The sequence below is a fragment of the Haliotis rufescens genome, unplaced genomic scaffold (assembly GCF_023055435.1).
Source record: "Haliotis rufescens isolate VD_foot unplaced genomic scaffold, xgHalRufe1.0.p SCAF_4, whole genome shotgun sequence".
NCBI classification, from domain to species: domain Eukaryota; kingdom Metazoa; phylum Mollusca; class Gastropoda; order Lepetellida; family Haliotidae; genus Haliotis; species Haliotis rufescens.
In genome coordinates this window covers 44,484,140-44,499,091 of record NW_025964112.1, presented here as the reverse complement: position 1 = coordinate 44,499,091, position 14,952 = coordinate 44,484,140, and the positions used below count along the sequence as shown (strand labels likewise).

Below are 14,952 nucleotides of genomic sequence, written 5' to 3'. Positions count from 1 at the left end.
AGCAAGAAAATGAGTTATGCATGAGCAACAGTCTGATTGTATAAATGGATTCAAACTTACCACAACGTACAACCCTTCTCCTTACAGCCATCACCAACGGGGAAGTGAAAATGTATCCTCACCCGATTCGAAAATAACTTTGTAAAATTGAGGGGGCCATCCCCCTTTTGATGCGCCGGATGCAGAACTCTGAGGGGGTATTGGGGATGTTGCAGTGCAGTACGCTGGATACCATGAAATGTTTATCTAGTACGTGGATGCAAATATTTCATTGTGAGAATTAATTTTCGTCGTCTTTCTTGCAAAGAGTGACAACTCATCACATATTTAGCCCTAATTAAGCTTAGGCATTATATATGAAAATCCCAGTCTAAATTACTTTTACCAGCTGTGTACACTAAATTCTTAAATTGGATGCCAAGACAAAATAAATGGTGCTCCGGATGCCCAGAGGAGGCTGGTTGGCACCAGAGACCTAATATCTATTATATGGTCTCTGTTGGCACCCTCTTAATTCATGGCGTCGTCAGTGGAATGTTTCCTGTTTCTACCTCATTTAATTTTTTTAGACCGTTTCAATATCGTTTAACACAGGTAAACTAGGCAAAGAAAGGCTCCGTGTGGTGTTTATCAGTCCTTACCGGGAGATTTTCTGAAATAAAACACCAATCCGTTCCACAGTGAACATAATCATTTAAAAAATCGCTATTTCAAACATTGAACTTATCGAACGTTAACAAACGGGAAATTCAAGTACGACTGTTGACTCAAACTCATGAACAAGAGTGCTGGGATAAGGTCGCAAGGAAAATATCCATACATTACCCAAAGGGGCAATGCTATCTGTTCAGTTCTTCAGCAATTATATCTTGCTACATGCCGAATAGTAACAGTTTTTTATTTCCCCCTGCGACATGCATGTCGGTGAAGTTGTTTCAAGTAATATTCTCACTGAGCATTACAATTTTTGATGCCATTGTTGTTGTGGGAAGCGGCCATAACAACGTGACGTCATTTCAACGTGTATTCGCAAATAATGGGAGAACACGTCATCCATTGTTCATGACGTCGCAGGCGATTTTATGCGACGTTGTCCCAACAATCATGACAATGATTGAGCTGACGTCTTCATTTATGATGGGGAAATCCATATAGTGAATATTCGCCACTCGAAATTATAATATATTCTGTCCTTGGTAAAATATTGTACACATTTTTCCGGCGTAGATAACCTAAGAACTACGGGTTATCTACCCCTGACAATTTCATAACATTCTTTTACGAAGGACAAAATATCATAATTACAAAAGGCGAGTATTGACTTCAAAACTTTTTTTAGCTTATGGAGGTATAAACGTAAAACGGGTTTGCAGACTGTGTAAAGCTGCACAGTACAAAAAATATATATTCATGGTTATTATAATATAGTTATTATAGCTGATTGAAAGGTGCACATTTGAGGATCGAAAACAGACATTTTAATCGTCTGTCCATTTTGGTCAATATACCTGTGCTCTTGTGTTCATTTACATGTATCCGTTTAGCCTGTTTAGGAACACGAAAACATGCGATGAAATACACGATGTTAGTGTGAGCTCCTTATCGCGATAATAATATCATATGCTATTTGCAGTCAACAACTTTAATATGTACGTTTTACCGCATTTATTTATTAAATATGTGTAAAGAAAATATGTTAGGATAAGTAATATGTTTATCTTCAAAAATATATCCGCAAAAGTGCTCTTTTTGTTTGCGCATTTGTTAGAGTTGTTCCAGATACAACATATATCTGGTGGATATAACATAAGTTGTGCTAAGGAATGCATACCGATATAAACTGGTTCCACTGTTGGTACGCGCCGCAGGCTTGGCGCTTTTGGTAGACAGTCACCCAGTCAATTACTGTTAATCTCGTCTGTGAAGGAGAAAAGGCGAGATCATAATATTGTGGCGCTAAAATTCAAGAGCAAAGAGGAACTTTCCAAAACCAATGTAGGTCATAGTTCCATGTCTCGGTCAAATCGACTTGATTTGATTGCTTGTTGTCAATACTGTTCATCGCATACATTAGCTTTATGTGATACGAGTTACTGACATTCCAAACCGTGGTCAGCTGGTGGTTGTCGTAAGAGAGATTCCGTAGTAAGGGGCGACTAACGGAATCGTGTGGTCAGGCTTGCTCAATAGGTTGATGCATGTCACCGTAACCCAGTTGGGTAGATAGACGATGTCAATCACTGGACTGTCTGGAATCTATAGTTGGAATCTTGCTGAGTGCGGCGTTTTCTCAAACCTACTCCATTCTGTTAGAACATCAAAATTTACTAGGCCTATCTACTTTCTGACATTTCCACCAACCAGTTATTGGCATTGTTTTTTTTATTGTTTCTTAAATATTCGGAACTTTGATTTTTTTTTATTAGACTCACAGCAATGTGCCCATTTAATGTTTGGAGAAATGATTAAGTCAATTTGTATAATGATGCTAAGAGCATGCAGAGTGCACAGTGGAAAAACAAGGTTTCCAATCAACTTACTGACCAGTTAATATCATCATCTAAAATGTGCATGCCACATGATTAGTTATGTTAGTCATGTGAATTAAGTATAGTTAAGCTAGACATTGCAGTGACTCACGAAGAGCCGTGTCTTTGAAAGCATCATTGCTCACTCAACCTATTCCATTCTGTGGAAGCATCACAATTGTCTGTATCCTTCTTTAAATTTATTAGTAAATAAATGAATTATGAATTTTCAATCTTGAAGAGGTCATGAATGAAATCAAATGTGAGAAAGAAACAGCTCTTCATTTAAGGCAGTCACTTAAACACGTAACGGGGGACCTGTTTTATGTACGCAAGGATTTATCTAGGATTCCAAACGAAGAGCCCTTAGACCAGCAGGCAAATTGGAAAAATATCTATACTTTGCTCAATATTGGGATTCTTAAACGTACCTATATTCTTAACTTCAAAGGTGTTTTACCTATGCATTCTCAGCATTTCATTCAATGCAGTAATCTCTACTAACCTTAAAAATTATCTCCAACCTTCAACATCCCTTCCTCTATATCATGTTTCTTGGCCACATTATCAGTGAAGTCTCTAAAAGGCCATAACTTTAGCTATAACCACATCTACATGAGCTGGAAAGGTTTTTAATTCATATTTTGGAAGTTTGATGACAATTGCTGCAGACTGGGGCTGAATATCGGCCTCTAGGTGGGACTTGATAAATTCCTGCATGGAGTTACATCTGCAACTGTTCAGGTTCATCCATGACGATATTATGTTCCAGAATTCAATATGCCAAGCACAGAGTTGTTCTCTCTTTGTGAGAAGAAAAATGCAGATGGAATCATCTCTTTCATATCAAGTGAATCTAATGTAAGTATTTGGTTAATTTTAAGAACATCTTTACAGGTGACCTGAAGGGAGGTTTAATGTCACATTCAAGACTTTTGCACTTATATAGTGACGTGCATGCATATGTGGGTCAGCCTTCTCAGTTTGTTTTTTATAGGGAGCCAAGTGTCTCCTAACAGGAATTCAGTGAAGGGATACAATGTGATTTTTTAAAGCACATAACACTCGATAAATTTTTGTTACACTATGAATCATAAAAAACTACTGTTCTAATCTTTATTTAAACTCTGAAAGGTACAGCGTCGATTGTTTTAGGTAAGCACAGCATGTACTGTTGTGTTGGTCATCTACCCCCTACGACTCCAACTCGGTTAAACTGCTGATTGTCTATAACACTCATCAATTATTTGGACCCCAAGGGTAGCGGTGTAGCAAGGGATCACTGTATTGTAGAAGCCAAATTTTTTAGGAGCCAACCTTTTTTGCGAAGGAGTTGTACTTAGAGTCTAGATACTAATGTATCACATATGTTCGCACAGATTTCATTTGAGATAGGACATATGTTCGCAGGTTTTTTTGTTTGAGTCTAAAGATGGGTGTTCAATTGTAACAGTCAGGTATCCCGTGTTGAGGGTTTTCGGACGATTAAGAAACATTCGTAATTTTCTCTCTTATCACACGAACAACTGTAAACATCTCATTCACTTTTAAAAGACAACTTTCTCTTAAAAACAAGCCATCATCTAAGTATTTTCAACGTTGTGTGATGTTACACCCCCCATTATAGAGTTGATCTTCAGCAACCAATGCTTGTTTTAAGGGAACTGCTGCTCGGGCTCGCTGACATGTTTCTTGCATGTCATCATATCCTAAATGCGTAGGCTGATGCTCATGGTGTCAGTCCGTGGATTGCCTGGCCCAGACTCGATTTTTTACACATAGCCACTATATAACAACTATTGATGAGTGCAGTGTTAAACAACAAACAAAACATTATGTAGGCTCTTTGAACTTTGCATTTTTTATTCACAGCTGAAAGGAAAAAACTAGAATCATATTCATAATATAGTCCTTGCCATAGAATGTTGATAATTAATGTTTTATGGGTTTTTCTTTCATTAATTTTTTCAGAAAAATCAGAAAGCAAGAAAACTGCGTGAGACTTTGTCGTCTTGTCAGCAGCGAGATGTCAGTGACATGTGGACAGAGCTGTACTCCATGACAACAGAGGCCATCATGAGTCTGGATGAAGATGAAGAAGTACAAGAGTTGTCTTTCTTGAAAGTCATGTCCAAAATATTTTCCTCCCATTTGCCTTATATAAGTTGTAGCAAGTGGCATTGTTTCTATTGTTAGCTTATCAATATGCTTATAATCTGTTTTGCTGTTTTGCTGTCTGAAAATGCTTGTGAAATTTTTATTTGTGTCTTAATCAAGTCCTGTGTTAACGATGGTTTTCATGACAAGGTGAAAAAATGTTGACTTGTCAGGCTACAAGATAAAATTAAGAAGTTAGGTGACAGGATTAATTGAATGTCCCTTTTTTAAAATATGAATGAGGGATGTTTTTACTTTTCTTCCAATTAATGACAGTTGGCATGAACATGATGAATGGCAGCATCTGGTAATAATAAAGTTACATGCTGCTGTCTCCTGATGTAAGGGTGCAACAGAGGCTTAGGTGTGTGTTCTTGCTGTTATTTCTACAGATGTCTACACTTCTCTTCATAGCTCGAGTGCCAATCACGACATTTCTTGTCAGTTTTGTACATGAACTTGTAAACTCCCTGGAAATTTTTTGAATCTTCAGTATTTATTTATCATAAAAGTGTTTGTCTGAACAAAGTGACTTGAGCTGTATCACTATGGCTAAAGAAAATAATAGTCTTGCTTTTCAGGCACTGACCACTTCATCATAAAGTCCCCCGCACATTTCATTTATTTTCATTTTCAACAACAACAAAAATCCTAATAGCACACAGTTACTTCCCTTTACATGCATACGTCTTTACTGTGCATCTTGTGTTATGGTCATGGCTGCAATAGGAGTTTGTTTATGCAGGGAGACCCTTTCCCAGGTTGATGGTACACAACTGTTTATTTGGTTACATACTACTTTGAACAAGCAAAAAAAACACCCCAAAAATACCACCCATCCGCCTGCACTTTATTTTCAAAAGTCATTGCCTGAGAACCAATTCTTTTATTTTATTAAGCCTCATATACACCTTTTACAGAAAATGAAGCACACGTTTTCTCTACTGGAGTGTGTAGTATTCATCGCCCGAGCCACCTTGCACAATGAGAAGGACCCAGTTCCCCCTTGCCTCTTTGAAACTGCAGTCCTCCTTCATGGTGAGTGTTGACTACTAGGAGTGCAACAATACATCGAACTATATGTGTATTGTAATTGTTTGCCCTACAATTGTATTAGGGCAGTCCGAGTCCAAATTTACTATCCGGGTACCCACCTCGCTATTACCAAGGTACCTACTGTCTCAAGAGTTGGGTACAAAATATCTGATTGGAAATAGTTTGACTGTAGCCCTGGCAAAATGTATTTAGATACACGTTACGTCGTATAAAACAATCTGGTCATGCAAACACTGAAGTTGTCTGAAGTTTTATGCTCATTCAAACTTATAAAGGTCAGAAGGAATGGGTGCATAGTCAGAAAGAAATGTGAACATTAGTGACTTGTAATGTAACCAAAGAGTTCTAGATCACTTTTGTCCTTAAACAATATCTCATGTGAATAGCCACGGGTCCAGGTAGTACTGTGGGTATCCGGGTTGTACACAGGACCCACCTGACCCGAGTTATCCGTCCCAGCCCTAGATTGTACCATACCGATAGGAATTTAAAATCGCTGTTGGTATTGTTGATAGTATGCATAATAATCGATAGTTTCAATAGTCACAATTAGTTATAAGTATAACATAGGTTAAGTCACACAAAACTCAGTTTTTACAAGCAAATATTTTATTTATGTTACTTTGATTGATATATAATTATCAACCTTAAAGATTAGTTCAGGAGTATCCCAATAGTGGAAATAGCCATAACATAGTGACCCCTACTGACTACAGGTTTGTTATTTTGGGTCTCAAAGAAAATCGTCATGCTCAACTCGGATGTGTAGGATCAGCTGATTCCAGATTTGATATCTTGCCTTGCTTTGCTTACATCATACCCGTGGAATTTACCAAAGTGTCAAATGTCTAGAACCTATGTCGCTTTGGTTTTGCCTCACACTTTATTTGCTGAAGATGACATTCTGTGATATAACTGTAGTACTGTTCAAAACAACATTAAATCTGACTTACCTACACACACTCCTGCTAACCTGAGTTATTCCCATCATGCATTTCACACCGATCCACCTATGGGTACAATGTGTGAAGCCCATTTTGGGTGTCACCTGCTAAAAGCAGCATAAAACCATATATGTTCACATTCACTTACTCTTCTTTTTTTTTTAACACCGCACTCAGCAATATTCCAGCTATATGATGGTGGTCTGTAAATAATCAAGCCTGGACCAGACAATCCAGTGATTGACATCATGAGCATCAATCCAAGCAATTGGGATACGATGCGAGCCAGCGAGCCGGATCATCCGATCCCTTTAGTCGTCTCTTACGACAAGCATAGTCACCTTTTATGGCAAGCATGGGCTGCTGAAGACCTATTCCAGCCCGGATCTTCACGGGTCTCACTCACTACAGCATAATGCACCATTCATTGACACTTGGTGCCTTGTTGCTTGGCTGCAGGTGTGCTGATGTCTCTGCCGGAGGAGGCGCTCGTCCTGCGCGGTGACATCGCCCAGCTGCTGGAGGTGTGGTGGCGCCGGGGGCTGGAGGGGAAGGAGGAGGTTGCTGTGAACACACTCCACTTCTTCCTGGAGAGTGCTCAAGCTGCCGAGAAAATTAGCGTAAGTAATACAGGGATTTTTTTTAGGCTTTCCAGGGGTAGAAACTAACATTTTTAGTCCACTAGTCCTTATAATGATAACAAGTAGCAAAAGCCTTATAAAGAGCAAATTTCTACAAGTCCTTATGATACCTTAACCATTGGGAAGTTTGGCAAGGACTACAGGACTAGTGCCAATTTCTAACGCTGCGTTCCTTGAGGTAGATGTTCAGCCCCATGTTTACAATTGAGTGAGTGCGTTGGGTTAAATGCAGCAACCCAGTGTTTATCGCAAATACTGTAGAATTTTAATTTTAAAAACTTGTCCTTGCTCAGAGGGGTTACCATGGATAATAAAACATGTGAAACTTGTAAGAAGTGCAAAAGTACTTTTTCAGCTCATTACCCACAAGGTGTGAAAAGATACAGCAAGGTCATGATACGATACATCATTATACATGGGTCATGATGCAATACCTATAGCCATACACATTAAACTGATTGACAATAATCATTTCAGAGCACGTTCAAAAAGAAAAGGTAGCTGTAGACACATGTTCATAGTGACAATTATCAGTAGTGACCTTGAAACACTAATTACAACATGTGCAATAATTGACTGACAAAACGCTGGGGGTCAGTTAACGAGTCATAATTAATTTATATCAGCAAGTGTATCGTCTTTAACAAACATATTGATACAGAAAAAATGAATTGTGTACCGTATCGTCACATGAAAACTCATGGTGCACCGATGTATCATTTCACCCCTAGGACCACACTCCATTTGTTCTGACTCCCATGGCCCGTGCTAAATATCAGAACCATGTAGCCAGTGCAAGGACCTCTCTTAAGCAGAAATTATTATCTGCAATCATAAATGTGTTAAACGGGATAGACGGTCATCTTAGAAGGAAGTGGAACACGGCTCATCAGCTGCTAAGAACCCCACGAGAAACACGCTAAAAGCAGATAGGTCTGATGCCCCGTTTTCTCAAAAGACTTTCAAGTCATCTCGCAGGTGAATCCACATAAGTCGACATTCTGTCCATGTTCGAAGGATCGAAATCGACATTCCACTATACAATCATGCTCCCCTCCCTTCCTTTGACTTCCGATGACAGATCAAGATCGACACTCCTCTCAATGGGATCAACATTCCGCTCTACGATGGACAGATCAAGATCGACACCCCACTCCACGGGGTCGACATTCCACTCTACGACGGACAGATCAAGATCGACACCCCTCTCTACGGGATCGACATCCTCCTCTACGATAGACAGATCAAGATCGACATCCCCCTCTACGATGGACAGCTCAAGATCGACACCCCTCTCCACAGGATCGACACCCCTCTCCACGGGATCGACATCCCCCTCTATGATGGACAGATCAGGATCAACACCCTACTCCACGGGATTGACATCCCCCTTTAGATTGACAGATCAAGATCGACACCCCTCTCCACGGGATCGACATTCCCCTCTACGATGGACAGATCAAGATCGACACCCTACTCCACGGGATCGACATCCCCCTCTACGATGGACAGATCAAGATCGACACACTACTCCATGGGATTGACATCCCCCTCTACGACGGACAGATCAAGATCGACACCCCTCTCTACGGGATCGACATCCCCCTCTACGATAGACAGATCAAGATCGACATCCCCCTCTACGATGGACAGCTCAAGATGGACACCCCTCTCCACGGGATCGACATGCCCCTCTATGATGGACAGATCAAGATCAACACCCTACTCCACGGGATCGACATCCCCCTCTACGATGGACAGATCAAGATCAACACCCTACTCCACGGGATTGACATCCCCCTTTAGATTGACAGATCAAGATCGACACCCCTCTCCATGGGATCGACATCCCCTTCTATGATGGACAGATCAAGATCGACACCCTACTCCACAGGATCGATATTCCCCTCTACAATCAACAGAGGATCACAGGTGCAGCCTGAATCAGGATCAACATGACTCTCCACAGGATCAACATATCCCTCTCTGATGGACAGAAGATAGCAGACACAGCTGAGCACGAGATCAACATACTCCTTCACGATCTTCAGAGTATCGCTTGCGCAGTCAGGATCATGAATGATGTACCTCTCCTAGTTCGTCAACATAGGGATCAACATATCCTTCTGATGGACAGAAGATAGCAGACGCAGCTGAGCACGAGATCCACCCCTCCACGAGATCAACATACTCCTTCACGATCATCAGAGTATCGCTGGCGCAGTCAGGATCGTGAAGGACGTACCGCTCCCAGTTCGTTTTACCGGCAGGATTGATATTGACAGCCAGGATTGGGATCGTCAGTCGACTTTTGAGGATCATTGTCACTATGACAGCCATAATAAGGATTGACATACTCTCCCTGAGCCCACAGGTCGCCAGGATCGGATTACCAATAATAGTCCGGATTGTGATTGAGGTACTCTTGTCAGGAGCGAGTGTATCATCGTTCCAGTGAAGAGCAGGAGCGAGCACACGAGGATTGTATAGAGCGGAGGGTGTGGTTGCAGGATTGGCCTCTCTTACCTACTTCTTGGGATCACCGCACTCAATCATCAGCGTTCTCTCAGCCTGATATTCAATCTTTGGTGCAGGCCATGCTTGACCATTTTGAAAACACGCCAACAAACATGAAAATCCCTAAACTGTCTTATTGTCAAGTAAAATACTGAGTTGTCTTCAGCACTAACATTGAGAATACCATATTTTCTTGAGTATAGTGCACACTTTTTTTCGAAAAAACACAGCTGTGTAGAAGGGGGTGCGCATTATACACGAATTATGAGTTTGGATGTTTTTTTCCCCCATGGAAAGACATTACCGTGAGCACGAAACACCGTAAATACCATGTCAACAAATCCATACTGAAGTACGCAAAATAATTATGTAATTACACTGTCTGGCTATAAAAAAGTGTTCTTTGTATATCTGGACTTATGTTTGTAACTTATTTCATTGATTTTATTCAAAATTCCTTATAATATTGTTTTTATTAATTTCGGCGAAATCGTGTGTGAAGCGACCGGAAGATCGCACAACTCACCGTTATTAACAGCAACCATGGTCAGAATACCGCTATTGACGCCTTGAAACAAACTTTAGTTGACAGAGAATGGATACATATATCATAAATGACATACTTTGACTCGTTAAAAGTCATATTTGTTTTTGTTTGACGATTCTATGTCAACATGAAATTCTCGCTATCACGTGATTACGTGCGCGTGAGCCTTGACGGTGACTGGTCAGACATGTTCCATGTAAAAAATAATACCCGGGAATAGCGATCAGCTGCTTCGCTTAGGGTTATTATTATTTTAAATATGTTTAGTAAAGGTTGCATATAACTAAGAAAATAATGGAATATATTATTCCTGATAAATAAAATAGTTTCAGATACAATTGTTGCCGATCCTTGCATTAAAAATCTTATAAAGTTATATCATTGGGTGTGTCTTGACCGAATCACCGGTCGATTCCAAGAAAACGTGTGTACAGCTGATTGCTGTTTCCAGCTTAGTTTACGAGAAAATACGCAAGGTAATCTTAATCCCTAAATATAAAACAATGCCTAGCAGAACAATAAATACTATTTAAACGGTAAATAAACATGTCTGGTGATTTTTTATCTCAAATTTCGAATTTGTACTGACGAAGTTTCTCAGCACCCGTTCGTTTGCCGGACTTCGCTGAAAGGGTATGGTGTAAAAAAATTCTGCGCATAATATTCAAATTTCTTTTTTTCCAAAATATTGAACCCGCTAGAGGGGGGTGCGCATTATACATGGGTGCGCACTATACTCAAGAAAATACGGTATTTGCAGAATGTTGAAAGCAGTGCAAAAACTATATAACCACAAGTTAATTTCACAGAGTATGACCCCAAATGACTCTCTGTACTTGGATCTGATGAATTGATATGATAGTCACAATAATTTATGCAACACAGCAAAGTAATATCAAATTGAACAAATGTAACCTTTTAAGCCATGAGCTGTCCAATTTAATATTTTTAATACTACTACTGGTTGTATTTGTTGTCATGGGAATAATTTTGTGCTTCTTTAACATGTTTTACCTAACATTCATTTTTGTCACAAATGAGAACTAATTATCCCTCCCTGTGGGGATTCTTTGTTAGCATGGTTAGAATTGGTGCCCTGCAACATATCCTGGTCAAAATGTGGCAACTTAATGGATCGGGTGGTCAGACTCCGTGACTTGGTAGAATATGTGTCATGGTATCCCAGCGGTGTGGATCATTGCTCACTATATCAATGCTGGATTGTCTGGTCCAGGCTCGATTATTTACTGGCCACCATCAGTAGAGTGTGGCGTTAACCTCATAAACCCACTTTACATATGTTTTATGGCACTAAAACTGACACGACCTGTCTGTACTTGCAGGCTGCCAAGGTGAAGCGTGTGTGGGCCATGCATGAAGCGGTCCAGCTGGTCGACTGGGACAGTACAGAGATGGAGTCACTCAAACACAGGCTGCTTGCTTGTGCGGCAGCCAAACCTTTCCTTCGTGAACCTGAGGTAAGTCTGATCCAAGGCTATAGTTCTCCATGTTCTCAGAACACTCAGAGTACACAGCATGTGTAATTAGTAGTCAGTGGGGAGCGAGAGTGGCTCAGTCACCATAGGTGTCACAGTTGTCTCCCTTACGTATGACAGTAACCTATAAGGTCCATTTGCGCAGATTGTTTCTAGGTTTGTCAGCACCATATCGATACTTGTGGGTTTCACTAAAATGGTGAAAATCTGCGAAAATCACTTCAGACATTCCTCACACATAAAGGTGACATGCCCTGATATAACTGGAATACTGTTCAATGTGACGTTAAACAAAACTGTCTCAGTAGTCAGTGAATTGGGTTTAACGCCACTTTGAACAGTCTTTTTTGTTATATAACGGCATGTGGAATTAATGTTTATTAATGTTTCCACTTAGGTGAAATTCATGAAATATCAGAGTTTGATAGCAGCCCTGGGTTCCTTGGTTTCCTGCTGTAGTGGTTTCAAGTTTAGGAACCCCAAAATGTAAAACTTTTAACATTAGGATTATGACAAGAATGCCTTGACTTTCAGACTTAATTTCAAACAAACAAACCAAGCAGGGTAAAACTGGGATTCCAACACATAGTCAGCTGATCCTGGCTTGTCTAAGGGGGGTAACTCGGAACAGATAATGGGACACCTTACACCTATGGGCCCTCCTGTACAAGAAGTAAAGAATGACAATAATATGATTTACTTTTATGTTTATTTCACAATGTTAAGAGGCATTATTTTGTGTAGATTGCATGCCAACATTGTTCCAGATGATCAGATTTTTTATCACTTGAAAACCCTGCAACTTGTAATGATGTCTGGGTTGTCATGGTTATAGGGTCGAAAGTTTCTGGCCTTCCTCTTCAACATTTCTCCAGAGTTCACAGATCAGCTTTATGTGAGATTTAAAGAATTCTTTCCTGGATCAACAAGGTAAGTTTGTCTCAACATTGTATATATATGTACTGACATGACTGTTATTATGTCGCTACTCTGTGTAATGTACCCGTAGGGCTAGGCTCTTTTGTTTGTAGAATCAAAGACTTTGATAGGACACTGCCATAGGAACTTGAAGAACAAAACAAAATGACACCAAAGTAGCTTCTTCTTGCGAATGCATTACCTCTATTAAATCATAGCCATAAATCCTGCCTTTAGGTATCATCACACCATAAAAGTTTGGAACACCACCTAACACGTTACCACTTTCTATCTAAGGATACTTAGCCAGATGCTTCAGTGACCTACACTCATCTGGTCCAACTTCTTTATGATCTTGTTCAGTTGAATGACAAACCTAATGTGTGCAGCAAGCAACTTCGGGTACGAACAGTTTTTTTTTGGCAAGATGCTACTTGCACAACTGTGATGAATAGCTGACAGTGGAAAGGACTGTCTGAAGATTTTATGGTGTGATGAGAGCTGAAATGCAGGATTAATGGCTGTGACGTAATAGAGGTTGTATTCTTTGATTTATTAACAAAGATAACTATGGCTTGATGTTTTAGACATAATTTTCTCTTTTTCCAACCTTTGCACAGTTTTCCAGCAGCAGAACCTAACAATTTTTAGTCCATTAGTCCTTATAATGATAACAACCCTTAAAAAATTCCAAATTTCTTCTAGTCCTTATGATACCTTCTTAACTATTGGGCAGATTGGCAAGGACTACAGGACCAGTGCCACTTTCTAATGCTGAATTTTCATGAGTTACAATAGAACTATATAGGATCACACCTAGTCCTTGTGATCTTTGTGCTTCAATTATAGGAACTCCCATATTTTAGCATAGTTTTACAATAGTCTTACAATGTTATGACATCAGGCCAGTGGCAAAATAGATAGAAACCATATTAATGTTTTTTTATATAGATAGGCAAATACTTGATCCTTGTTATTTTGTGACTGATAATAGAACAAGAATATCTGTTCCTTTTATCCACAGAGATATGAGCACATTCTATGGGGAAGTGTTCTTCCGTGCATGGAAGCAGGCATCTGGCCCATGTTTAGAGGTAAAACAAATTAGGAAGTACAGATTATAACATTTAGCTAAGCTGTTGTATTGAAATAGCTCACACAATGCAACACAAGCAATACTGCAGCTGTATGACTGCGTTATTGAATCTGGACCAGACAATCCAGTGATCTATATTGTGGGCAGCAACCCTCAATTTGCTGGGAACCAATTCTGATCCCCGAAGTTCATACAGACTTGAAAAGGGCTATAATTTTAAAGTCTCCTTTTGAAAAGCTTTGACTTTTAGTGTCAACCTTAAAAAGCATTGAAAATCGCCAAAATATCTTGAAAAGCATTGAATTTGAACAAATGACTTATAATTGTTAATTAAAGTATTAACATTCTTGACAGACTTAATTTATTTTATTGTTGGTTGTGAAAATAAATCTTGTTTGAACATTTGTGATGTTCATACAGCTTTTTGAGTCTTACAATTGATATTTATTGTGCTGGATTTAAAAATACAATGACAGACTAAGGCTTAAAACTCAACTATAAAGCCTTGAAAATGACAGCTGAAAGCCTTGAATTTTAGTGTATCTGGATCATGTGGATGAACCTTGGACCAGGAAACCTGACAGGATTACTCTATTGGCCTAGTTCCAAATCCATTGCATGTTTTGGTGATCCATGGAAAATATTTTTTCAGAAACTTGAAAATGACTGTATCCAGAACCTGATGACTCATGCTGTTCATGCCAGGAGAGAAGGAACCAACATATTCTCACTGCTGTCACGGGTACGTCTTGTTTGGGGACCCCTTGCAGATCCGGATAAAATAGGTCTTCAGCAACCCAGGCTTGCCGTAAAAGGCGACTATGGTTGTCGTAAGAGGCGACTAACGGGATCGGGTGGTCAGACTCGCTGACTTGGTTGATGCATGTCATCGTTTCCCAATTGTGTGGAGCGATGCTCATGACGTCAACCACTGGATTGTCTGGTCCAGACTCGATTATTTACAGACCGCCATCATATAGCTTGAATATTGCTGAATGCGGCAACAAACCAACCAACTAACCAATTTTGTTTTGGGGGCGGTCGAGTAGCCT

General features: G+C 39.8%; 1 protein-coding gene across 1 annotated transcript in view; it reads left to right on the top strand.

Annotated features, from left to right (window-relative positions):
- Positions 1–1,918: 1,918 nt before the first annotated feature.
- LOC124135902 (condensin-2 complex subunit G2-like) overlaps positions 1,919–14,952 on the top strand; it is a 46,449-nt gene continuing 33,415 nt past the window's right edge. Inside the window, exons 1-9 of the mRNA XM_046501570.2 lie at positions 1,919–1,995; positions 3,301–3,389; positions 4,500–4,628; positions 5,606–5,723; positions 7,145–7,305; positions 11,734–11,868; positions 12,722–12,816; positions 13,829–13,898; positions 14,553–14,642. Of these exons, the coding sequence (XP_046357526.2) occupies positions 3,309–3,389; positions 4,500–4,628; positions 5,606–5,723; positions 7,145–7,305; positions 11,734–11,868; positions 12,722–12,816; positions 13,829–13,898; positions 14,553–14,642 (879 nt within the window). The 5' untranslated portion in view covers positions 1,919–1,995; positions 3,301–3,308. The remainder of the gene's footprint in view (positions 1,996–3,300; positions 3,390–4,499; positions 4,629–5,605; positions 5,724–7,144; positions 7,306–11,733; positions 11,869–12,721; positions 12,817–13,828; positions 13,899–14,552; positions 14,643–14,952) is intronic.